The sequence below is a fragment of the Lynx canadensis genome, chromosome C2 (genome assembly GCF_007474595.2).
Source record: "Lynx canadensis isolate LIC74 chromosome C2, mLynCan4.pri.v2, whole genome shotgun sequence".
Taxonomy (NCBI): domain Eukaryota; kingdom Metazoa; phylum Chordata; class Mammalia; order Carnivora; family Felidae; genus Lynx; species Lynx canadensis.
The window spans coordinates 152730954-152756084 of NC_044311.2; the positions used below are offsets into that span (position 1 = coordinate 152730954).

Here is a 25131-nt window from a genome sequence, read left to right on the forward strand (position 1 = left end):
TACACATAAACCCACCAACATTTCCTTTTGGGGTTGATACCCTTCTGTTGCCTGGATGAGGGGTAGAATCCTAGTCAACTAGTTCACTCTTCCTTGACCTGGCCGGAGTTTTAAAATAATCTGTGAGGATGGGGCACCTGGATGACTTGAGTTGGTTGGGCATCCGACTTCAGCTCAGGTGATGATCCCGCGGTTCACAGGTTCAGGCCCCGAGTCGGGCTCTGTGCGGACAGCTCGGAGCCTGCAGCCTGCCTCGGATTCTGTGTCTCCCTCTCTCTCTGCCCCTCCTCTACTCACCTCTGTCTCTCTCTTTCCCTGTCAAAAATAAACATTAAAACAAAACAAAACAAAATTATTTGTGGGGATTTCTTGAGACCTGGGTTAAGGACAGGCTTTTCCAGACAGTTTGCATTTCTACTGCCCTCTGTAGGTAATCCAGTTTTCAGGCTTCCCGGGAGGTTGAGGGCAGACTGGCTACAGACTCTCAGAGTCTGAGACAATTTCTCCAGGTCCTGGAGGCTGGAGGCCCTGGATGTCCCAGCCTTCCGTCCCATGGGTGGGGCTCCTGGCAGGCCCCTGCTTGGGTGGACAGACTTTGTGCCACTGGGTTTTGTCCTGGAGACTCAGTTCTCCAGTTGTGGCAAATGCCTTAGGCAAGAGCTGACTTCAGAGCTCTGTTTACCTGCCTCTCTGGGTACCTGCTTTCACTTCGTGTTTACCGGCTGTGCCACCTAGTTGAAAACTGAACACATGTTCGTTAGAGCTGGTACAACATTTTTAACTCTCTTAATGAGCAGGAATGCTGGAGTTCCTTGTCTTCCAGACTACAGGAAGTGGCTCTCTTGTTTTTATTATAAAACCTTTTTTTCCTGTTGGTTATAGAGTATGTTCATTGTCGAAAATCATAGGAATAAATTTAAAAGTTGACCACAATTGGGGCACTGGGGTGATTCTGTTAAGTGTCCGACTTCGGCTCAGGTCATGATCTCATGGTTCGTGGGTTTGAGTCCCATGTTGGGCTCTGTGCTGACAGCTCAGAGCCTGGAGCCTGCTTCGGATTCTTTGTCTCTCTTTCTTTCTCTCTCTCTCTCTCTCTCTCTGCCCCTCCCCCACTTGTGCTCTGTTTCTCTCAAAAGAAAAAAGTCAGCCACAATTTTATTTTTCAGAAATAAAAAGTTAGCATTTTATTACCCTATAGCCATTCCTATGCATAATTTAAAAAAATGTTTATTTGTTTTGAGAGCGAGAGAGAGAGGAGGGGCAGGGCAGAGAAAGGGAGAGACAGAATAGCAGGCTCCAGACTCTGAGCTGTCAGCACAGAGCCCAATGTGGGGCTTGAAGTCATGAACTGTGAGATCATGACCTATGCTGAAGTCAAGAGTTGGACCCTTAACTGACTGGGCCACCCAGGTGCTCCTATGCATAATTTTTTAAAAAGTTGAGATGACCAGAAAGCAACAGTCCTGGATTATATTTTTATTAAGTAGTTCCCTACAGAAGCACTTTCGGATGGCTGTGATTTAATGTTTTGCTTTATGCTTTTGTTGTGGGTAGGCATAAGAAAAGACCCCTTGAAAACTTCTACATCTGCTACAAGGCAAGTAGATGTTATAACATGGAATATTACTCCGTACACCATTTTTAAGAATCCTTTTAGTAAATTTCCCAGAATTCAGGGCCAGGCATTTATGTCAATTGACCTGCATTTGCGAATCTCCCCTTACAAGCCTGGGGGAGGGCTCATTCTCCCTCTGCCTGCTGTTCTCCCCTTCCTACTCTGTTCCCCAGGGTAGTTTTCCTAACGGTCAAACGCATGGCAGTTACAATATTTATCTCATCTTTGGTTTTAAGAACAATGGTTTTCCACCATGGCTTTCACTCTCTTTTAAAAGTTTTGTTTTACTATTCTCAATTTTTTTAAGTGTTATCACATTCTAACCCAATACACCTCTTTGGAAATAGCACGGTCTCCGTTATCAAGAAGTGGCCCTTAAAAATCAATGCAGGTAAGTAAGCTACTTAGCACTGGGAGTCCAGCCCCCATCTTGTCCCCACAGGAGATGCTGTCAGTATCCTGAATCTGTTAGGACAGAGCGGCTGGCTGGAGTGGACAATGATTAGGCCCATATGCTCTTTCAGAACAAGATTAAAAGAATACAGGTCAAGGTGCGTGTATGCAACCAGTAGAAATAAAAAGAGTGGATCTCAGGTGTACATGAGGAAAGTCACCACAAAGGCCTGGTTAACCGAGTAGGAGAGTACTCAAAAATAATTTTCATGAAACCAAGCTTGGTCATCACTGTGCCTTTTTTTTTTTTTTTTTAAATAGAGTCTTCTGATCATATTGTTCCCTTTCACAGCTGCTTCCATGTTTTTTAGTTAAAACCCAGTGTGATTGCTGAGAACATTGTTATATATATGAGACGTGTGTGTTCTTGGTGACTAACTTGGTCTTATGAGCCATCGAGGCCCGTAGAATATGAAAGCCATGTAATCAGTTTTCCAAAAGATAATGGACGTGTTTCATTTGTAGGGAAAAAAGATACAATTTTATATTTGAAATGTTTTCATTGGCTAATCACAATGGATATTTATTTATTTATTTATTTTTAAGTGTTTATTTGAGAGAAAAGGCAGGAACAGGGAAGTGGCAGAGAAAGGGAGACAGAGAATCCCAAGCAGGCTCTGCACTGTTAGTGAGATGCCTGACGCAGGGCACGAACCCACAAACCATGAGATCATGACCTGAGCCGAAATCAGGAGTCAGACGCTTAACCAACTGAGCCACCCAGGTGCCCCTGGATTTTTAGAATTAGATTATAATAAAACAAAACCTTACTTACCCAGTCAGTCTAAATACTACAACACACACACACACACACACACACACACACACACACACACACACTAACGTTGTAAGATGGAAGGCAAGTAAGAATGAGAATATCAAATCAGAATGTTAGGATAAGGCTTCTATTTAAATAATCATTTTCCTTTTCCCTTCGGTGGGCGAAGACGACTTGGAGTTTACCACAGTTACTTTAGAATCTCCAAAAGCATTGCTGGCTGAGGTCTGACCGGGAGGCGGATGGTGCGCCTTGCCTTCTGCAGTCTCCTCGGCCCCCCTGGGGGCAGCCGTGCTGGTCGGGTCATGTTTAAAGGCACAGCCTGACCCGAACAGTTCCTCCATGAGACTGCTTTTCTTCTCGCTGAAGGTGTCTTTTGCTTTGGGTCGGGAAGACTTGCCGAAAGAGGGTTCGTACCCGCTCACAGAACGTTCTGGTTTCGGTCCCTCTGCGAGCCCGTGGGCCTTGCCTGCGCCGGCCGGCCCCCCTGACGCAGGCAGGCCCAGATGCAGGTTCTCGGTGGCTTCCGTGAACAAGTAATGCTTTCTCTGCCGGAAGGGTATTTTGACGTTTGCAGCTGCGTTTTTCTTGGGCCCCTCACCCGCGTCACTGACTTGCAGACTTCTGAACTCTTCCTTCACTGCGTCGTCTTCCCGCGTGTCCTCCCTGTCAGGGTGAGTCTCTTGAATTCTCTTTGGTGGCACTTCTTGTTCTTTGGGCACTAAAGTGGTTTTCTTCTCTTGATCTTCTTTTTTCTCCCTTTGTCTCTCAGGGTCCTCTGGAGGTGCTCGTACTTCCAAATGGTCCTCTTCCTTTGATAAATCTGTATGCGAAAAATAGTCTATTTAGTGATCGTTATTATTTTAAATGTGTAGTTATTATTTTTGAGAGAGAGAGACAGAGTATGGGGGGGCAGTGCAGACAGAGAGGGAGACACAGAATCCGAAGCAGGCTTCAGGCTCTGAGCTGTCAGCACAGAGCCCGACTCGGGGCTTGAACTCGCGGGGCTTGAACTCAGGGACCATGAGATCATGACCTGGGCCGAAGTCGGACGCTCAACTGACTGAACCGCCCAGGTGCCCCGATACCTCACCCTTTCTCAGGGAGAGGTCCCCATTCTAAAATTCTTATATTTAGATGACTCTCACATAGAGTTCTGCAACTGAGATCTTTCTTTTAGTTTCTACACCACCAGGTTGACTTGCTCGTGAGACATACCCACCTGGAGACCCTGTGGGATCCTCGGAGTGGACAATTTCAAGATGGAATTCATCACCCCCATGCTGTGTGGGCTGACTGTTCCCCACCTGCCCCCGCGGAGCTTCCCTACGTCCCCGTAGAATGGCTATTATGGATGCACCTGCATCCACCTCTCACGTGCTCTGGCTTCCTGCTGGGTTGGGCTCATGGGAGGCACTGGCAGGAGACTGAAGGGCAGGTGGAAGATGGAATCTTCCTGTAGGCCCCGGGCGGAGCTGAAACGGACCGAGCTCTTCCTGCCACCATACTCTCGTTTAGTGGTTCTGTCGAATTTTCTCCCTTTGCACCTTGAGGCTCAGGGTGATGGCTCCAGCTGTTCCCGGCCCCGGGGTGCCTCCCCATCCGCGGCTGGTCTCCCCTGGCCTATCCCGCGCCTCCAGAATCTTCTAACCCTCCTCTGTCCGTCCCACCACGTGTGCTTCCTGTCTCCCGAAGACCCCAACACCTATCTCTCCCGTGTGTCCCTTCCCTTTACTGACTCCACGGATGGCATCAGCTCGCGGTCAGAACCCCAAGCCAGAAGCCGGAGACATGCTTGTCTCTTTCCCTCACCCCACTGCCAGTAGACCCCCCCCAGTGCCATAACCTTTTCCTCATAGGTTGTCCTCATGGTCCCCTTTGGCTTAACAGAACCGTTCAAGTTGTGGGACTAAATGAATTTGCCACCGCGAGGTAGTCAGCAGCGTCACCTGCACTTTGGCAGAGACCCAAAGGCAGGCAGGGGAGTAGGAAAGCTTCGGCCGGAGAAAAGGGCTGCAGGCAGGCCCTGATGGGGGCGATAGGCCTGGAAGAGCCGTGGGCAGCTGGCAGTGGGGCCCCCTCAGCGATCGATTAATCAGGGGGTACGGATTCGCCTTTGTCTGGTTGCCGCCAAGGCGACAGAAGAACCAAAAACCAGGGAGGCGGCAGGTTATCCATCGAATCCTGGCCATTCTGGGCCAGCTTAGGGAAGTCCTCGCTTGGCCGCCTGGTCGTTCCTAGAGGTGCCGTGTGACGTCCAGCCGGCTGGCGTCCTGGGCTGCAGATTGTACCTGCCCGGCGGGAAAGGGTTTCCGGGGCCGGCCTGCTGCAGCCTGTGGGTCGGCTTCTATTTTTGTCTGCGGTCTGGCCATTTGCATCTTCAGTCTCTCGGGGTCATTGCCAGTTTTTACTAAACAGCGGCCCCAAAGCTGTTATGTTCCTGGTTATAAAGATAATATATCCTCCTGGAGAACAGTTTAAGCCACCCAGGAAAGTATAAGGTATAAAGAAGAGAGCAAAAACCTCACCCCGGGTTCTTCCCGCAAGCGGTAGGCACCGTTAACCTTTTCTTTTTGTAAAAAATTTTTTAATGTTTATTTATATTTGAAAGAGAGCAAGAGAGAGAGATAGCATGAGCGGGGGAGGAGCAGAGAGAGAAAGAGGGAGACACAGAATCTGAAGCAGGCTCCAGGCTCTGAGCCATCAGCCCAGAGCCCGATGCGGGGCTCGAACCCACAAACTGTGAGATCAGACCGATTGAGCCACCCGGGCGCCCCTGTTTGGTGATCTTTAAATCCAGTGGGTTTCTATTTCAAGGTGGCACATGTAGCACACTTACTGACATCTCCCGACAGGCACATGAAAGGGACAACGAGAGGTGAGAAACCAAACGCATCCAACATTAGAACACAGGGGAAGGTGCCGATAACGAGTCTGAAATGCTCGGCTTTCCTAGAACATACCGGGTAAATAGATTTATGAACCCAAATTATGAAAGAAGTAACATTTGCTAAGAAATTATCAGCGGATGTTCATCATTACCAGCTGGGTGTGGTACCAGTTAAAACAACGAGAGCATTTTTCACCCATCCAAGTGGGCAAGTGATTTCCGGGTTCGGTGAGAATACAGGGAAATTGGAACTTCCGGGTCCCCATTGGTGGGTGTGTCAATGGTACAGCGTTTTCTGGATGGCTACATGGCCAACAACTTCGCTTCTAGGACCGAACGCGATAAACACACACCCAGGATGTGTACTCTGGCATGGTTTGGTAATGGCGAAGCGTCCCAGGTGTCTGTCGAGGGGTCACGGTTACAGAAACTATAGCACGTGCCGTTGAGGGGGTTCCGGGCGGTGGTCACAGAGAATGGGCTGCGTACACGTGAGCTGACGGGGAAGGACGTTCACAGTGTGTTGTTAATGAAAAAGCCACTTGAAGGTGAACTTCCCCGGTCCTTCCCTGGGCACTCAGGAGGCCCTGCCCTCTGCCTCCCGAGGACGGGCCGCCCCACCACCTGATTACTGACCGGCCGCCCATTTGGGAGGGACAATGGGGACAGTGGCATGCGTGCACAGAGTTGGAGGATTTTCTCGCATGAACACACAGAAATAAAATTACTCATTTTAATCCAGGGAACTAGGAATTCTAGCAAGAGAAGTTGTTTTAAGAATTCGTGGTGAGGGAAGAAGCCAGCAGACTCTAGTTAATTCTAAATGACTGTTAGCTGTGCCCTGTGATACTTGATGCAGATGTGAACGAGTTGGGGGAGACTGCTCATTTTGCGCCTCTGATGTTCTCAGCCCTGGTCTGTCACCTTCCCTCCTGGCCGGGGTGGGAGGCTCCTCCGGGCTGCACGGCAGCCCACGGAGGCAGGTCTGGTCCCTCCTTGACTCGAATCCTGGCACGGCTCCCCGTCTCCCCCCCGGAGAGAAGGCCCGTGTGCCCAGCACGCTACAAAGCTGTACCACATCTGGCCTCCCCTCACCTCTCTTCGGCTCCCCTCACCCCCACCCCATGACATCTGTCCTCCGGGCCATGGGGTCTTGGCCTGGAATGCTCTTCTCGGGGGTCCGCGTGGCTGGCCCCTTCCCCCCGCCCCACTGCAGCTGCCCTTCCCTACCCTCCTCTGTTCCACTTGTCTTCCCACGCTCACTTCACGCCCTCAACCTACTGCACACCTTACTTGTTTTACCCAATGTCTGTCTGTCTGTGCTGGAGCGGACACATGTGCGGGCAGGGCGGTTTGTCTTCATCGCTGTACCCGCAGTACCCAGGGCACAGTATATGCTCAATGAACATCCATCAAATGAACGGATGAAGTTTCTAGGAAAATATGAATTACAAACGGACTAAAGGACGAGCGGAAAACTTAGACCAGTGACCCCAGGAGGAAGTGAAAATGAGTTGTTGGCTTCTGCCCACTGCACCAGACACGGTGGCTTTGCAGGTGAGTCGTGCCAAGCCTTTGTGTTATTGAAACGTGTTCTAGGGGCACCTGGGTGGCTCAGTCAGTCAAGCATCCGACTTCAGCTCGGGTCGTGATCTCACAGTTCGTGAACTCGAGCCTCGCATCAGGCTCTGTGCTGACGCCTCGGCCTGGAACCTGTTTTGGATTCTGTCTCCCTCTCTCTGCCCCTGTCCCAATCATGCTGTCTCTGTTTCTCTCTCTCTCAAAAATAAATAAACATTAAACAAAGAAAAGAAACATTCTAAAGCCAGTCTGGCCCCACACCAAAGGTGTGGCCCCTCCAGAGCCTCTCCTGAGGCCCCCCACTCTGCCGAGGGGGAGCAGGTGACCCGGGGCCCTGGGGGACAGTTCTCTCACGGCGATTGTGCTCACACGGCCGTGAGGGACTCCGCATTCCCCTGCAGCAATAATGTGGCATGCACGCAGTGGGGCAGTGCCTTTAAAATTCAGGAGGGAAATCATCTCCAGCCTAGAAGTTTCTTTCTAGCCAGTTATTAATCAGGTACGAGGGCAGAATCACGTCTCCAGGTGAAGGTAAACACATTTCCCCCACATGCACCCATTCCCAAGATGTGGCTCTCAGAGATGATGGCACTGGCCAAGGAGGAGGAGGACGCGGTTTAAGAACAAGACCTAGCAGAGGAGGGGGTGACAGGAGCCTTCAGGGGAAGGGAGGTCCCAGCACGATAGCTGCGCGCCAGAGGCAGAGGGCGACCAGCCCGGACGCCAAGAGGCTGAAGCATCAAGGGCTGGTGTCACTGGGATCCCTTCTCTGCAAAGCTCCCGGGCCCCCGATGTCCTTGGCCTGTCCTGCCCGTGGCCCGATGAAGGTGCTGCCCTCTCCATCGTGAGTGGCAGCCTGGGTCGGCTGGGGACTCTCATTCCACCCCCCCAGGAGCGTTCTGCTGGGACCTCCCCCCAGGAGCTGGAGGTGAGTGTGCTGATCTTAGCACAGGGAATTCGGACTGGCCCTGTCCCGGAGTGTAGACGCCATGGCTCCGGTGCTCCCCAGCCTCCCAGGGAGCTGCATGGCCTCCTCGGTGCTCCCCGAGGAGCATCCTGGGAGGCTGAAGCCAGTCTGTGCATCTCCTCCTGGAGTCTTCGCGTCAAGTCTTCGTTAACGGGAGCGTCGCCCTCTACGCAGCTGGGTTTGGGTTTGCTACTCAGTTTGTCAGAACGGAACATACTGTTTAAAGATGTGTACGAGGACAGGACGTGGGGAGGAACAGCAAGGGAGTGACCGGCAGCAAACTGAAGATGTTGGTGGTTTTCTGGTGGGCGGGGGGCAGGGAAGTGCTTAGGAAGGGCCCACGTGTGTTCTGGGCAACACTAACGTCCTGGCTCTTTTTAAATTAAAAAGAAGAAAAAAATTTGTTTTATTTTGGAGAGAGCGAGTAGGGGAGGGTGGCAGAAGGGGAGAGAGAGAAAGAATCTCAACAGGCTCCACGCTCAGCACGGACCCCGACGTGGGGCTCCATCCCACGACCCCGGGATCATGACCGTAGCTGAAATCAGGAGTTGGATGCGCGACCAACGGAGACGCCCAGGTGCCCCCAAATGACCTAGTTCTTAAGCAGGAGAATGGCCACACAGGTGTTCACTTCATAATAATTCTTTATGTTGTATGATTTCCCCCCCTAATTTTTGGGAAGGTGCACGCAGGGGAGGGGCAGAGAGAGGGGGACAGAGGATCCTAAGCAGGCTTTGCACTGACAGGCTGACAGCAGCGAGCCTGATGTGGGCCTCGAACTAACAAACTGCAAGATCATGACCTGAGCTGAATGAAGTCAGATGCTCAACTGACTGAGCCACCCAGGCACCCCTGTATGTATGTGTTTTATGTGTACTTTCACACACACACACACACACACACACACACACACACACACACTAATTCACACCTTAAAAAGATAGGTAAGAGTAAAGGACACTTTTAAAAGCAGTTAAAATTACCTTCGTATTTTTTCTTGGACTCCTCTTGGTTTGGTAGTTTGCTGATAGAGGGAGGAACCGCACAGGTCATTCCGGTGGATTTTTCTTTATGACCAATGTTTCCAGTTGTCTTTTTACCCTATAATTTAGGAAAGCAGCAAAAAAAAAAAACAAAACCCATTTTTTGGGGTACAGATAGTTTTAAATTGTATTTTATTCACTGATTACGAATACTTTCTGTGTAGAGTAAGAGACTGTTCATAGTCTATTTTTGTAAATAGACACTGCAAGAATTCAAATTTGTTGTACCTTAGTTGTCAAAGATGGAATATCTTCTGATTTTTGGGTTTCCTGGTGTTTCATGCTTGTAAACAAAAAACTTCTGTCTGCTTGTACGGATTTTGTTGAAGAAACTGCAGAACAGGTATATTATATGTAAGGAACCTATTTTACATGTGGGTGCAATATTGACTTTACAGAGAAAATAACACATTTGTTGTGTAAAACAAAGTATACCAGATATTAAAATTTTTTCTTCCAATATATGTTTAACATTTGCCAGTTTCCTTTCTTCCCTATCATTTTGCCTGTTTTGTCTCGTTTTGGGGCCACCAAGGTTGTGCGAATCACGGTGTTAGGCTCCAGAGCGAGGAGGCTTTAGGCTAGGTCCACGTTGCTCTGGGAGGACACGCTGTCCCTGCCACAGACACACAGTCGTGAGGGAGTGAGTCACAGGGACATCCTGCGTCAGTGCTCTTGGTAACCAGTGGTTAGGTCGTCCACCGCTAAATCTATACCTCACTTTCCTCAAAGTGTTATCCCATCTAAATGGCCCCATGGCTGGTACGATCACCTCTGCTGGCTGTTCTGGATTACACAGCAGAAGCAAACAAAGGAAGGCGAGAAAATGTCAAGGTTGTTGCCTTTATTTATGTGTTTATTTAAAGCAGGCTCCACACCCAGGATGGAGCCCAGTGCAGGGCTTGAACTCATGACCTTGAGATGGCGACCTGAGCTGAGATCAAGAGTCAGGTGCTTAACCAGCGGAGCCACCCCGGTGCCCCTGAAATTACTGCCTTTAAAAGTGAGCACGTAGTGACTTTTTCTACCAAAACAGGGTGTTTCTATTGTACCTCTTCTGAGCCAAGCCTGATGCTGGCAGATCTGGGGGGTGGCGGTAGGGGGTGGGGGGAATAAGTACACCCCATCTTGAAGGAAAAGTACTACTCAGCAATGAAGAGGGACACACGGATGATGGCAGCAGCAGCATGGGTGAGTCTCCGAAGCATTAGGCTGGACACGAGAAGCCGACCGAATAGCACGTGCTGTGTGATCCCACCTACGGGAAACTTGAGAACAGGTAAACGAAGCTGCTGTGACAAGGGAAATCAGTGGTTGTCCCAGGAACAAGGACAGGGACTCGTGATGGCGGGGGGCGCGTGGGTGGCCTCCTGAGCAGGGAGAGGTTCTGCACTGACTATGGTCAAAACCTGCTGAATTGCACACTTAAAATGGGTGCATTTGGGGGCATCTGGGAGGCTCAGTCAGTTGAATGTCCGACTCGGTTTCAGCTCAGGTCATGATTTCATGGTTCGTGGGATCGAGCCCCACGTGGGGCCCTGTGCTGGCAGTGCGGAGCCTGCTTGGGATTCTCTCTTTCTCTCTCCCCACCCCCCCCTCGCTCTCTGCCCCTCCCCTGCTTGGTCTGTCTCTCTAAAATATATATATATATAAAATATATATATATTTAATACATATAAATATATACAAATGTATAAATATAAAATATAAAACAAATATATTAATAAAATAAATTATAAATTAATTTACATAAATACATATAAACATTAAAATATATAATATATATTATAATTATATAATATATAATTATAATCATATAATATATTATAATATAATATATACTATATATAAATAATTATATATACTACAATTATATAAAATATATATTATCTATATATATTAAAAAAAAAACAAGCCACACACTAAGAGATGCGCTTGGAAAGTTCGCTGTCTGCCAGACACTCTCCTCCAGGCCGGAAGGTGGCCCTCTCACTCCGCCTGCAGAAAGGGCACGCGGGACTGAGCAGAGGCTGGGAGGACCAGGGAGCGCATGCAGTCCCTCCTACCTGTTCCCCCATATCGCAGCTCCTTGTTCTTCTGGAATCACAAAATGTTTCAATGCCTAATAAGCTGATGTTTTTAAAATACCCATTATTTCCGTGATATAAAGTAGGAACATAGGACTACGTACTTACAAGTAGATTTTGAGCAAAAATAAAGCGTACCTGTCGGATAATCTTTGTCACGTAAATTTTTAAGTATCCGATTCGCATAGATGTTCCTGATTTCAAGCTCTCGGTCCTTCTCCTAAAGAGAACCACAATACCAATCTCTCTGTAAATACTTGCTTTTAGCAGCCTGGATTTCTTCTATAAAGCACGTTGAGCAAGCTCAGCATTCTTTGAATAAACTCTGTAGATGCTGGCAGGAACAGAAATAGGCCATATCCTTCTAGATCATCCCTGACACCAAAAAGTACCTTGTAACAGAGCAACAAACCATTGTGACGGGGACAGTGCTGCTGAGGGGTTTGCAAGCCAGCTGCCCTCACTGCAGGTTCTGTCCCCCCGCGTCTGTGCCGTGAAGTTTGCTGGCTTTTCTCGTGGTCCAGGACAGCCACTAGCCACGCTGTGGTCTAAACTAATTAAAATGAAATGCACCATTCAGTCCCCCGTGGCACTGCCCATATTTCCAGTGCTCAGTGCTGCACATCTCTGGTGGCCACATGACTGCACGGTGTGGTAGAACATTCCCACGTGGCACGAGGTTCGACGAGACAGGCCTGTGTTTCGACAGTACGAGTGCAGGGTGGGTGAAGCCTAGAACAAAGGCATCACTGTTCAGCTTTAAATGTCAGGATTGACTTTTTCAAGTCTTGGCAAAACAGGGGTGCTGTGTGGCTCCGTCAGTTAAGCGCCCAACTTCGGCTCAGGTCATGATCTCACGGCTCGTGAGTTCGAGCCCCACGTCGGGCTCTGTGCTGACAGCTCGGAGCCTGGAGCCTGTTTCGGATTCTGTGTCTCCCCTCTCTTTCTGCCCCTCCCCTGCTCATGCTCTGTTTCTCTCAAAAATTAATAAACATTAAAAACTTTTTTTTAAAGTCTTGACAAAAGTTTTGAAATCCTGGCTTGTTGAGGGAAAAAAAAAAAGATTTCATTAAGCACCAAACACTCCTCTTACACATGCACCAAGAGGCCAGCCTGTTAGACTCAAGACCACTGAGTTTTAGTCAAAGCCACAGTCAAAAGGAGTGGGCACTGGTGCCTGGGTGCCTCAGCCAATTAAGCATCGGACTCTTGATTTCAGCTCAGGTCATGATCCCAGGGTCGTGAGATCGAGCCCCATGTCGGGCTCTGCCCTGAGTTTGGGGCCTGCTTAGGACTCTCTCCTTCTGCCCCTCTCCCCCCCATCCCTTTAAAAACACAAAAACGGAGTGGGTATATATGAGTTAAGGCTGTCTTCTGTATGGTTAGACAGAAAGGGTCAGAGGAAGGTGCCCAGAGAAGGAGGGTAGAGATAGGAGGAAGGGAGAGAGAGAGAGAAATCAGGTGGGGTTCTGGGCTCCCTGTGCCCCTCAGGGATATTAGGAAGGTGAAGAAACAACTCTGAGGTTTGGAAAAGTCTCAGCGCAGGAGGCCTTGGTGTGGCCTGGGACATTCAAAGCCCACGGTCAAGCCCCCCTTCAGCGTGGAGCCAGAGTAGTGATGCATTGCCAGTGGTAAGTTGAAAGGGCAGACACGCCATCCAGGCAAAGGGCCAAAGAGAGCACTTCACTCACTTGCACAAGGAGTGAGACCCAGAGAGGGGACGGGAGCAGAGGGAAGAGCGAGAGCCAGGGAGCCTGCTTCCGAGTCTTCAACATTACTGACCCAGGTGATCCCACAGCACAGGCTCTGGGACCGACCGTCGAGCCAAGGATCCGATGGCACCTCAAGGCATTGGCATCGACAGACAACAAGCGAAGATGGCCGAGATTTGACCTACCGAGCAGAGGCCATGAGCGTCACCGGCCACGTTCAGTACCTGCCACACAGGTCCCGGGCACCCCACTAGTTAGGACCAGTCACTCCTCAGACGAGGGCAAGAGGTTCCAGAGGGTCAGGGGACTCTTTCTCCTTTTACCAACAGGGTAACGGGTGTGCACCCCCTCTTAACGCTAGATGCTGTCTCCACCAAGAGACGCTGCAAGTCTCAGAGACAACCTAAAATGGGGCCAGTTTTGATTAGAACGGACTGAGACAAGCTTCTGCCCAGTCTCCGTGTCCATCCCTGTCCCCACCTCCAACTTGTGGGAACGGGGCTCATAAGGAAGTATGGGTCACTTATGGAAACTAAAAATGTTACATATTTGTGCACATCTGAGTTGGAATGGGCAGGTTTTGTACTGATTTCATTTTTAATGTTTATTTATTTTGATGGAGCACGAGTGCATAAGTGAGGGAGGGACAGAGAGAGAGAGAGAGAGAGGGAGAGAGAGAATCCCAAGAGAATCTCTGCACTGATGTGCGGAGCCTGACTTGGGGCTCAGTCTCACGGACCCATGAGATTATGACCTGAGCCGAAGTCCAACCCTTAAGCGACTGAGCCACCCAGGCGCCCCTGTACTTATTTTAATCATAAAATTAATTTACTATCGGGGCACCTGGGTGGCTCAGTCGGTTAAGGGTCTGACTTCGGCTCAGGTCATGATCTCGCGGTTCGTGGGTTCGAGCCCCGCGTCGGGCTCTGTGCTGACAGCTCAGAGCCTGGAGCCTTCTTCCGATTCTGTGTCTCCCTCTCTCTCTGCTCCTCCCCTGCTCACACTCTGTCTCTCTCTCCCTCTCAAAAATAAATAAACATTAAAAAAATTTAAAAATTAATTTATTATCAGAGGTACATAAATGGATACAATATGAGAATATTAGCCTTTTCTAGAATTTAAGTTTCTAGGAGCAAAAATATCAGTATATTTCTCTTTTTCTTTCTTTTCTTGTAATAACACCTCACTTAGCAAGAAAGAACGGTAATGGTGACAGTTTATTACCTGACGGTGGCCAAGTTTATTCTGGATATTATGTTTTTTTAAATTTTTTAAAATGTTTATTTTTGACAGAGAGAGAGAGACAGAGCATGAATGGGGAGGGTCAGAGAGAGAGGGAGACACAGAATCTGAAACAGGCTCCAGGCTCTGAGCTGTCAGCACAGAGCCCGACACGGGGCTCGAACTCACGGACCGTGAGATCGTGACCTGAGCTGAAGTTGGACGCTTAACCGACTGAGCCACCCAGGCGCCCCTAAATGTTTATTTTATTTTTCAGAGAGAGAGAGTGGCAGAGCATGAGCAGGGGAGGGGCAGAGAGAGGGAGACACAGAATCTGAAACAGGCTCCAGGCTCTGAGCTGTCAGCACAGAGCCCGACACGGGGCCCGAACTCACGGACCGTGAGATCATGACCTGAGGTGAAGTCGGACACTCAACCGACTGAGCCACCCAGGCACTCCTGGATATTATGTTTAAGAAGACTATAGTGTAGAACATCTTAAAAAGTTTTTTTTTTTTTTTACCCCCCACTGGTTAAGACAAGAAAGATTTTGATGTTTAGAGGGGCAAGCGTTGATCGTCTGGAAAATCCAGTTACTTATTTTGATTCAGGCTGGTTCCTTGGAGGGTCTAGCATGTGCATCAGCAGCAGAGAGCAGGAAGAAGGCAGATAAGAAATGCTGGCTGATGGGTGACAGGTGCAGGGCTGGCTGGGGGCAAAAGGGAAGGACAGTCCTCCCTCAGGCCTGGAATGAAGGTTCAAGTCTGGATGCTGTCCACAGACCTGGGTCCAAGATCAAAGACAACAGGTTCAGAACACAATCCAGGATACTTGTGTAGTTGAGGTCAGTTAATCAAGAGAAAAAATACTGGGGCGCCTGGGTGGCTCGGTCGGTTAAGCGTCCGACTCTTGATTTTGGTTCAGGTCATGATCTCGTGGTTCATGAGTTCGAGCCCCAACAGGGCTCTGCGCTGACAGTGTGGAACCTGCTTGGAATTCTCTCTGTCTGCCCTTCTGCTGGTGTGCAATAAATAAACATTAAAAAAAAAAATAAGAGGGGCGCCTGGGTGGCTTAGTCGGTTGAGCGTCCGACTTCAGCTCAGGTCACGATCTCGCGGTCCGTGAGTTCGAGCCCCGCGTCAGGCTCTGGGCTGACGGCTCAGAGCCTGGAGCCTGCTTCGGATTCTGTGTCTCCCTCTCTCTCTGCCCCTCCCCCGTTCATGCTCTGTCTCTCTCTGTCTCAAAAATAAATAAATGTTAAAAAAAAAAAATTTAAAGCCTACCTTCAAGCTCCTTAAATATTGAAAGGAGTTTCCACGTTGTGGGAGTTAACACATTTAAAAAAAAAAAATAAGAAAAATCCACATGTAGGAATGCTCATGGCATGTTTGTGGAATATTCATAGGTAAGAGGACTCACCAGCTCCAAGGTTATCAGGTCAGAGTTCGGTGGAGGTTGGGTCATGGTGGGGAACCATGTTAAAAGAGCAGGGCAGATGGCTTCCAAAAGACAGAAAACAATGTCTACACAGACAGTGCCACTTTGGCAGGGGTGAGCTTGTAGCCTGGATGCTGGGTAGAGTTGCAGTACCTCATTTGGGAGCCGTGGAGGACTGATATTTATCCCTTTACTTTGGCCCATTTTCTGGAAAGAGAGCAGTGTCTAGAATTGGTGTTGGATGACTTCGAAAATGAGTTTCAGAGTACCAAAACAGAAACTTTGATCTTTGGGACCGTGCCTTCCCGAGGTCAGGTGCTAGTGATTTATGTTAATGTGGCAGATTGCATTTTCTCAGAATTGCTTCAGCAGTATTTCCGGTCCCATATGCTCTTCCGGAAACTTGTGACTCCCCATGAAGAGGTAGAATCTATTGCTCCTCCCATGGTGCCACCTTGACAAAGGGAATGGGGTGGAAGAGATGCTGTGTGACTGGTTCCCTTTCTGTCTGCATCTCCCCACTCTGCTCCTTGGAACCTGGCTGCCATGTTGTGAGGAAGCCCACACCACATGGGGAGGCCACATGTGGGCGGTTCTGGCCAACACCCCAGTTGCCGTCTCAGCTGTTGGTTGACACCAACTGCAGACATACATGCGAGACTTTAGAGCACTCCAGCCCCAGCCTTTGAACCACCTTAGTTGATGTCAAGAGTGGCGGAGATGGGCTAACCCTGGCAAGCCCTGCCAGATTGTGGATTCGTGAGCAAAATTAATATTGTCATTTCTTTTTTTTCTTCTTTTTTTGAAGTAGGCTTCATGCCTAGCACAGAACCCAGTGTGGGGCTTGAAGCCAGCACCCCAAGATCAACACCTGAGCTGAGATTAAGAGTTAGATGCTTGGGGCACCTGGGTGGCGCAGTCGGTTAAGCGTCCGACTTCAGCCAGGTCACGATCTCACGGTCCGTGAGTTCGAGCCCCGCGTCAGGCTCTGGGCTGATGGCTCAGAGCCTGGAGCCTGTTTCCGATTCTGTGTCTCCCTCTCTCTCTGCCCCTCCCCCGTTCATGCTCTGTCTCTCTCTGTCCCAAAAAAAAAAAAAAAGAGTTAGATGCTTAACTGACTGAGCCACCCAGGTGCCCCCCAGTATTGTCATTTCTTTTTTTTTTTTTTTTTTAATTTTTTAACGTTTAACAGAGCATGAACAGGGAAGGGGCAGAGAGAGGGAGACACAGAATTGGAAGCAGACTCCAGACTCTGAGCTGTCAGCACAGAGCCTGACGCGGGGCTCGAACTCATAAACCGCAAGATCATGACCTGAGCCAAAGTCGGACGCTTCACCAACTAAGCCACCCAGGCGCCCTGGTATTGTCATTTCTTAAGCCACTAAGTTGTGGAGTAATATCTTATGCAGCCATGGTGATTGGAACAGTCAGGTTACTAACACATCCTTAAAGGTTCCATCCCTTTATTCCTTGGGTCAGTACCCGGGATGACCATGAAGGATAAACGTCTATCTTATTTTTCCTGCTGAAACAGGACTGTAAGGGGGTAGGAGTATATCCTGAATGAGGAAGAAACTATAGGTGATAGGCCACGGGTTGAATGATTTGCATTATGGGAAATGATCCAGTGGATTGTTTTAAATTCTTTTGTATAGCACACTCCCTCGGTATCCTCTTTTCCTTCATGGGTTTTTCATCTGTCTTCTGGCTCTGTTTTGGGGAGATTTCCTCAATATCCCTAGATTTTCCTTATCTGCCAGCTCTTTTACTGAATTTCGTATGACGGAATTATCTTTTTAAATTTCCACTTACTGTTTTCTGATTTTTTTCCCATTTTCATAACATTCTTATTTTATGGGCACACAGTATCATCTCTTCTGCATATTAAACTAAGCCTACAGGGTGGGCTGGTCTGCTTGTCTTTCTTGTTCTTTCTTCACGATGCTGGAGGCTGGATTCTTTTACTAACCTACTGTTTTGTGTGGACATTCATTTCTGTAGTTAGACTTCTTTCCTGAACGGAAAGGCTGGCTCTGGGTAAATCAGTGGGACTTGCCGACTGCCAGGTTTCACTCTGAGGGGAGTCATTTGACTAAGTGCCTCCCATATTCCAGAATTTCCCCTTGGAAGGGCATGACCTGGGATACTGGCATTTACCCCAGGTATCCCAGCCCCATTTCTTCTCAAGTCTTTCATTCACAGCCTTTCTGCCTGATGGAAAATGCTGGACTCTGATGCTGTGAGTCCTGTTGAGAAGGCAGTCAGGTGAGATTGATGACCCAGTCCCCTGTGCTCAAGTGTCTCTTGCTCCTGTGTTCCCTGGGGCAAATGCTTCTCCAAGCACCTCATGCTGTGGCTTCTTCTGCTCTGTGACACCCATAGAGTGTCACCTGTTTTCTGTCTTCAACAAATGTCCCCAAATCTCTACTGTTGGCTGGTGACTTTCCCCAGCTCTTTGCTTCTGTGGGTCCACTTTCTGTCCTTCACTGATCACTTCTGTGGGGTTCTGATGGGAGGGAAGTTACAGAGAGTCTGTCATCACCAACAATTGAGGCCAGAGCGAACAAGGTCCTTCTCAGGCCAAACCAGAGTCCCCGTCTATCTGCTGGTGAATGTGGTGTAAGGCACCCACACCGGGAGATTCTGATTTCACGGATATGGGTGTGGCTGGGGCAGTGGAGTGTTCAAAGCTCCCCAGATCAACGTGTGGCCACGTTTGAGGACCATGGTTTCAACCAAATGTGAAGACAGCTGCCCCAAGGCTCTGCTCCTGCTGTCCACTTGTATTGATTCTGAGCTTGGGGTTTCTCTCCCTGTTCCTGTTAAGTCACCAGCAATTTTTTTGCACTGTTATTTAGGTTGTGATTATTGGTGTCTGGTTTCTCGATCAATCCGAAACATTGTTTTTGATCTTTTTATCTTCCAGAAATTCTTTGGAAGTTCTGGTACGATCATGGTATCCTTTCTGGGGTTATGGGTTATTGCTTTAAAATATGTTGTGCGTCATTTCCATGGGGTTGTGGCAGGAAGAGATGAAAAGCGTGTATTTAGCTCGTCTTCTTGACCTGGTTCAACTCTTTAGGGCATAAAATATGTAACTTTTCTTATTTTTCCCTTTGAAAGGATTTTATTATAAAAAATGTCAAACATACACAAATGTAGAGAAAATAGTACAGTGAATCTCCATGAACCAGTGAACCAGCTTCACTAATGAACAACTCCTACCCTGTCTGTCTCTCTCTACACACCGCCCTCTGATCCCGTTCCCCAGCTATGAATTATTTTGAGGCAAATCCTAGACAGCATAAATTTAATCTGTATTTCACTATGTATTTATAGGAGACAACGGCATCCCTTTTAAAACCTAACCACAGTATGAACATTTCACCTACCAAAAAAAAAAAAAATAATAATCCCTTAATATAAACATCCAGTTTGTTTCACATTTTTCCAACTGTCTAATAATTTTAAAATATTTCATCTATTTATTATTTTTTAAATGTTTATTTATTTTTGAGAGAGAGACAGAGCACGAGCAGGGGAGGGTAAGAGAGAGATGGAATCCGAAGCAGGCTCCAGGCTCTGAGCTGTAGGCACAGAGCCTGACGACGGGCTCAAACTCACGCACTCAGATCATGACCTGAGCCGAAGTCAGATGCCCAACTGACTGAGCCACTCAGGCGCCCCATAAAGTGTTTATTTATTTTTGAGAGAGAGAGAGAGAGAGACAGAGTGTGAGTGGGGGAGGGGCAAAGAGAGAGGGGAACAGAGTGGAGAGGGCTCCGTGCTGACAGCAGGAAGCTCCATGCAGGTCTCAAATTCACAAACCAGGAGATCATGACCTGAGCTGAAGTTGGACGCTCAACCGACTGAGCCACCCAGGGGCCCTGTCCTATAATTTTTTTTTTAAGTTTGCTTGAATCAGAATCCAAACAAGGTCCAAAACATTGAGATTAATAGGTCTCTTAGTCTTTAAGAAACCTTGTTTGTATACAGCTTTCTTGATATTATTCAGGTACCATGTAATTTTCCCTTTCAAATTGTACAATCCAGTGGGTTTTCTTTCTATTTTTTTTTTTTTTATTGTGGTAAAATGCACAGAACATAAAATTCACCATTTCAATCGTTTTAAGTGCCCAGGTCAGTGGCATTAAGTACACTGTCATGCAACCATACCCACTGATCACCTCCAGAACTTTTTTTTTTTTTTTTTTTTTATCTCCCCGGAACTTTTATTTAAACTGAAACTCTATCCCCATGAAACACTGACTCCCATTTTCCTTCTCCCAGCTCCTGGCAACCACCACTACACTCTGTCATTATGATTTTGACTATAAACTAGAATAATACAGGACTCGTCTTTTTGTGACTGGCTTATTTCATTTAGCATAACGTTCTGGAGGTTCATCCATGTTGTAGCAGGTGTCAGAATTTCCTTCCTTTTTAAAGCTGAATAATACTTCATGTGTGTGTGTATATATACACACACATTATATTTCTCCACTCCTCTGTTGACGGTCACTCGGGTAGCTTCCACATTTTAGCGATTGTAAATAATGCTGCTGTGAACGTGGGGGGACAAATATCTCTTCAAGACCCTGCTTTCCATTCTCTTGGGTATAGACCTAGTGGAATTGTGGGATCATACACATTTTTCATTTTTTGAGGAACCTCCATACTGTTTTCTATAGTGGCTGTAGCATTTTACATTCCCACCAATGGTGCCCAAGGGTTCCAATTTTTCCATATTCTTCTCAATACTTTTCTTCCTTCCTTCTTTTCTTCTTTTCTTTTCTTTTCTTTCTTTCTTTCTTTCTTTCTTTCTTTCTTTCTTTCTTTCTTTCCTTTCTCTTTTTCTTTCTTTCTTTCTTCCTTGTTATTTTATAGTAGCCATCCTAATGACTGTGAGGTGGTATTTCCTCACAGTTTTGATTTGCATTTTCCCAGCATTCAGTTGAGCATCTTTTCACATGCTTATTGGCCATTTGTAGTTCTTCTTTGGAGAAATGCTTAAGTCCTTTGCCCATTTTTGAACTGGGTTTTTTTTTTTTTTTTTTTAGTTGTTGAGGGTTTCTCATAATCTCTTTTACTCTATAAATTCCTCCCTCATCTCTTTTGCTTTGATTCGCTATTTGTTTGCTGTAGAAACTGGGTTGTTTGTGCTGTAGAGTTTCAGATGGCCTGATGTTGCTGACTGCATCCCTGAGGTATTACCGTGTTCCGCTGCCCGTATATTTCTTTTCGATCTAAATGTTTGACCACCGGGTGCCTGGCTGGCTCAGTTGGTAGAGTGTGCAACTCTTGATCTCGGGGTTGTGAGTTCCAGCCCCGTGCTGGGTGTAGAGATGACTTAAGAAAAATAATCTTTTTTTTTAAATTTTTTTTTTTCAACGTTTTTATTTATTTTTGGGACAGAGAGAGACAGAGCATGAACGGGCGAGGGGCAGAGAGAGAGGGAGACACAGAATCGGAAACAGGCTCCAGGCTCTGAGCTATCAGCCCAGAGCCCGACGCGGGGCTCGAACTCACAGACCGCGAGATCGTGACCTGGCTGAAGTCGGACGCTTAACCGACTGCGCCACCCAGGTGCCCCAAGAAAAATAATCTTAAAAACAAATATTGGATCACACCTGGGTATGATTTTTTGAGCAAGAACCCACTGTAGGCGGTGGTGTGTACGTCAGTTAGCAAGTACATAGTGTCTGATGGCTTCTCTTGTCATGCTACGAGCCACCGACAACTTGGATCCACTAACTCACTGGGACTTCCAAAAACAGTGGTACTCTAATCCTCTCCTTCCTTTTTCAGTAATTGGAATGCTCTTATAAGGAGGCTCTTCCCTCCTCACAAACTATTTGGTCGCTCTGAGAATGGGAAAGGTAGAAATAATTGTTTCTTTGCCTTTATTTACCAGTCTTCGAAATAGTGTGCTGGGATCTTAGTATTCTCTAAAGGTGACTAATCACTGAGGTGTTTTGTTTTATTTTTTAAAGTATCATTATGGACATTTGGATGTCTATATATTTGATGAGATTCAATCCACGGAGTTACTTCACTGATCCTCAGATTACCCCACCTTTGGCCAATAAGAACCAATCTTAGGTGGCTCCTGATATTACACTATTAGTTCTCTGTAGTTTCCTTGCTTTTGTAGGACAGTATGTCCCAGGCTCATGCAGTATATTTCATGTTCCAGACCTGAGATTTTTTTTTTTTTTAAGGTGCCTTGGTTCTTTTTAGTGTGGTATGGAATTTGAAGACCATAATCTGGGCACTAGGGCTATTCAATGTTAATGGGCTGGTCACATTAGAATATATGTATTTATTTTTAGTTCTGGAGGCTGGGAAGGCCAAGATCAAGGTGCTGGCAGGCTGGCAGATTTAGTTCTGGGGAGGGCCTTCTTTCTTTTTTAGATTTTATTTAAAAAAATTTTTTTTTCAACGTTTATTTATTTTTGGGACAGCGAGAGACAGAGCATGAACGGGGGAGGGGCAAAGAGAGAGGGAGACACAGAATCGGAAACAGGCTCCAGGCTCTGAGCCATCAGCCCAGAGCCCGACGCGGGGCTCGAACTCACGGACCGCGAGATCGTGACCTGGCTGAAGTCGGACGCTTAACCGACTGCGCCACCCAGGCGCCCCTTAGATTTTATTTTAAAGTAATCTCTACACCCACCATGGGACTCAAACTTACAACCCTGAAATCAAGAGTCACACGCTCTACCAAAAACTGAGCCAGCCAGGCGCCCCATTGTATTTATTTTTAAATTAAAAAAAAAAAAAACATTTATTTTTGAGACAGAGACAGAGCATGAGTGGGGGAGGGGCAGAGGGAGGGAGACACAGAATCCCAACAAAGCAGGCTCCAGGCTCTGAGCTGTCATCACAGAGCCCGACGTGGGGCTCGAACCTACAAACCATGAGATCATGACCTGAGCCGAAGTTGGACGCTTCATCAGCTGAGCTACCTAGGCACCCCTATTTATTTTTAAAGGTAAATTATATCATAAATGCATACTTTCACTTCAGTTCACAAACAAGACTATAGGATTTTTAAAAAATGTTTATTTATTTATTTTGGGAGAGAGATTGAGCAGTGGAGGGGCAGGGAGAGAGGGAGACAGAATCCCAAGCAGGCTTCGCATTGTCAGTGCAGAGCCCAACATTGGGCTTAAATCCACAAACCGTGAAATTGTGACCCAAGCCGAAATCAGGAGTCAGATGCTTAACCAACTGAGCCCCCCAGGTGGTCCCCCAGGACTACAGGATTTTTATTGACCTCATCTTACTTCTGTATTTTCTTTCTTCCATCCCCAAATCCTAGTTCTCAATGACGCCAACATAATTCATCGTGTGTTTCATCCCATAGGATAAACACAACAGCTTCAAAATAACCATGCCCACACTATAATCAAGAACGTATTTCACTAGGCACATGTGGTGAAATTAACATGTTTTAAGTCTCTTGGAATGGTGTCTCTGACAATTTCGCTGCCACTGGAATTTACAGTGGGTTGTTTTCATTTGATTTTTGATTTTTAGGGAATGCTTTTCCATTTTTCCTTTTGCATTTCATTCTGCTTCATAATTATGCAAACCATTTGGTGATTCCACAATTTGATATGGTTCTAAAATCAAATCTACCAAAAAGATATTCAAGGAGAGGCACCTGGGTGGCTCAGTCAGTTAAGCATCTGACTTTGGCTCAGTTCATGATTTCACGGTTTGTGAGTTCAAGCCCTGCATTGGGCTCTGTGCTGAAAGGGCAGAGCCCACATTGGATCCTCTGTCTCCCTCTCTCTCTGCCCTTCCTTTGCTCTCTCTCTCTCTCAAAAATAAATGTTAAAAAAAAAAAAAGATATTCAAGGAAATCTAGGTTCTACAATCCCCCCTTCTGATCTGTTATCTCCCTACTTCCGTTGTTACCCCACTATTCCTTTTCTTTTAAAAACATAAATAAAAATGTGGATATATTTGTATTCCTTCTGTTTTTTAATTTAACTTTATTTTTTACTTTTTAAAATTTACATCCAAATTAGTATATAGTGAAGCAATGATTTCAGTAGATTCCTTAATGCCCCTTACCCATTTAGCCCATCCCCCCCCAACCCCTCCAGCAACCCTGTTTGTTCTCCATATTTTGTTTTGTCCCCTTCTGTGTTTTTATATTATTTTTGTTTCCCTTCCCTTATGTTCATCTGTTTTGTCTCTTAAAGTCCTCATATGAGTGAAGTCATATGTTTTTTAAATTTTTTAAATGTTTCTTTAATTTTGAGAGAGACACAGCACAAGCAGGGGAGGGGCAGAGAGAGGGGCAGAGAGAGGGAGACACAGAATCCAAAGCAGGCTCCAGGCTCTGAGCTATCAGCATAGAGCCCAACACGGGGCTCGAACTCAGGAACTGCAAGATCATGACCTGAGCCAGATGCTTAACTGACTGAGCCACCCAGGTGCTCCTTTATTCCTCCTGTTTTTAAATTCCTCCTGTTTCCTCTGTCTTCCTTTTTTCACTTATCCATATATCCTAGAGATTACCATATTATAATGTAAAGAGTCCCCATTCCTTTCTACAGATGCACAGAAATGTATAGAGGTGTATTTACTTTTTTTTTTTTTGTAAATAAATTTGGATCTTACTGCATATAGAATTTTGCATCTTCTTTTTCATTAAGTATTTCATTAAGTATTAAAATAGCATTTCCCCTTTCAAAATTGTTTTTTAATGATTGCATAGTATTTATATGCATATCATTGCATATGAAAGCACAAACTTTATTTTAAAATTCTTTGATAGTGTCTCCATATATGTGGGTGTGTTTGCCTTGACCAGTGGTTCTTGAAGACTCTTCTGTTAGATTTCTAAGCTAGTTGCTATGGCCACACCCATTTTCTGGCATACTTTTCTCTCTGAAGTTACCTGAGACTCTAGGGAAGAAAGAAACAGAACTCTCTTCCTGCTTTGCAAAGGGAAAATTTACATCCAACTTTCTCTTCTCCCCGCCCCCCCCCCCCCCCCCCCCAGCTTTCTCTCCTAATATCCTTTCCCTGCCTCTGAGTGCTCTCCAGGCTCCTGGGAAATCTGAATTCTCTACTTGTCATAAAAAAGTTAAAGATTCTTGTCTTAAAGAATCAAACTTAAGATTTGCTAGTTGAGGCTTGAAAGAGCTGTATTTCTTAAGTGTTTATCTAGTTTTTTCCAACTTGTTGGCCATTTTAGAAATCTTGAAGGCAGAAAGATAGCAAAAGTCTGAAAAAATAAATATTTTTAATTCTTATCTTTAAAGCACATTTAAAAATTTTTTATAGCGTTTATTTATTGGGGCACCTGTGTGGCTCGGTCGGTTAAG

The 25131-nt window shown here is 46.7% G+C and overlaps 1 protein-coding gene across 1 annotated transcript in view; it reads right to left on the reverse strand.

Moving 5' to 3' along the window:
* Positions 1 to 2977: 2977 nt before the first annotated feature.
* The window catches only part of LCA5L (lebercilin LCA5 like), a 50059-nt gene continuing 27905 nt past the window's right edge, over positions 2978 to 25131 (reverse strand). Inside the window, exons 7-10 of the mRNA XM_030329589.1 lie at positions 11553 to 11634; positions 9556 to 9659; positions 9268 to 9385; positions 2978 to 3669 (exon numbers count right to left, since the gene is read on the reverse strand). Of these exons, the coding sequence (XP_030185449.1) occupies positions 2978 to 3669; positions 9268 to 9385; positions 9556 to 9659; positions 11553 to 11634 (996 nt within the window). The remainder of the gene's footprint in view (positions 3670 to 9267; positions 9386 to 9555; positions 9660 to 11552; positions 11635 to 25131) is intronic.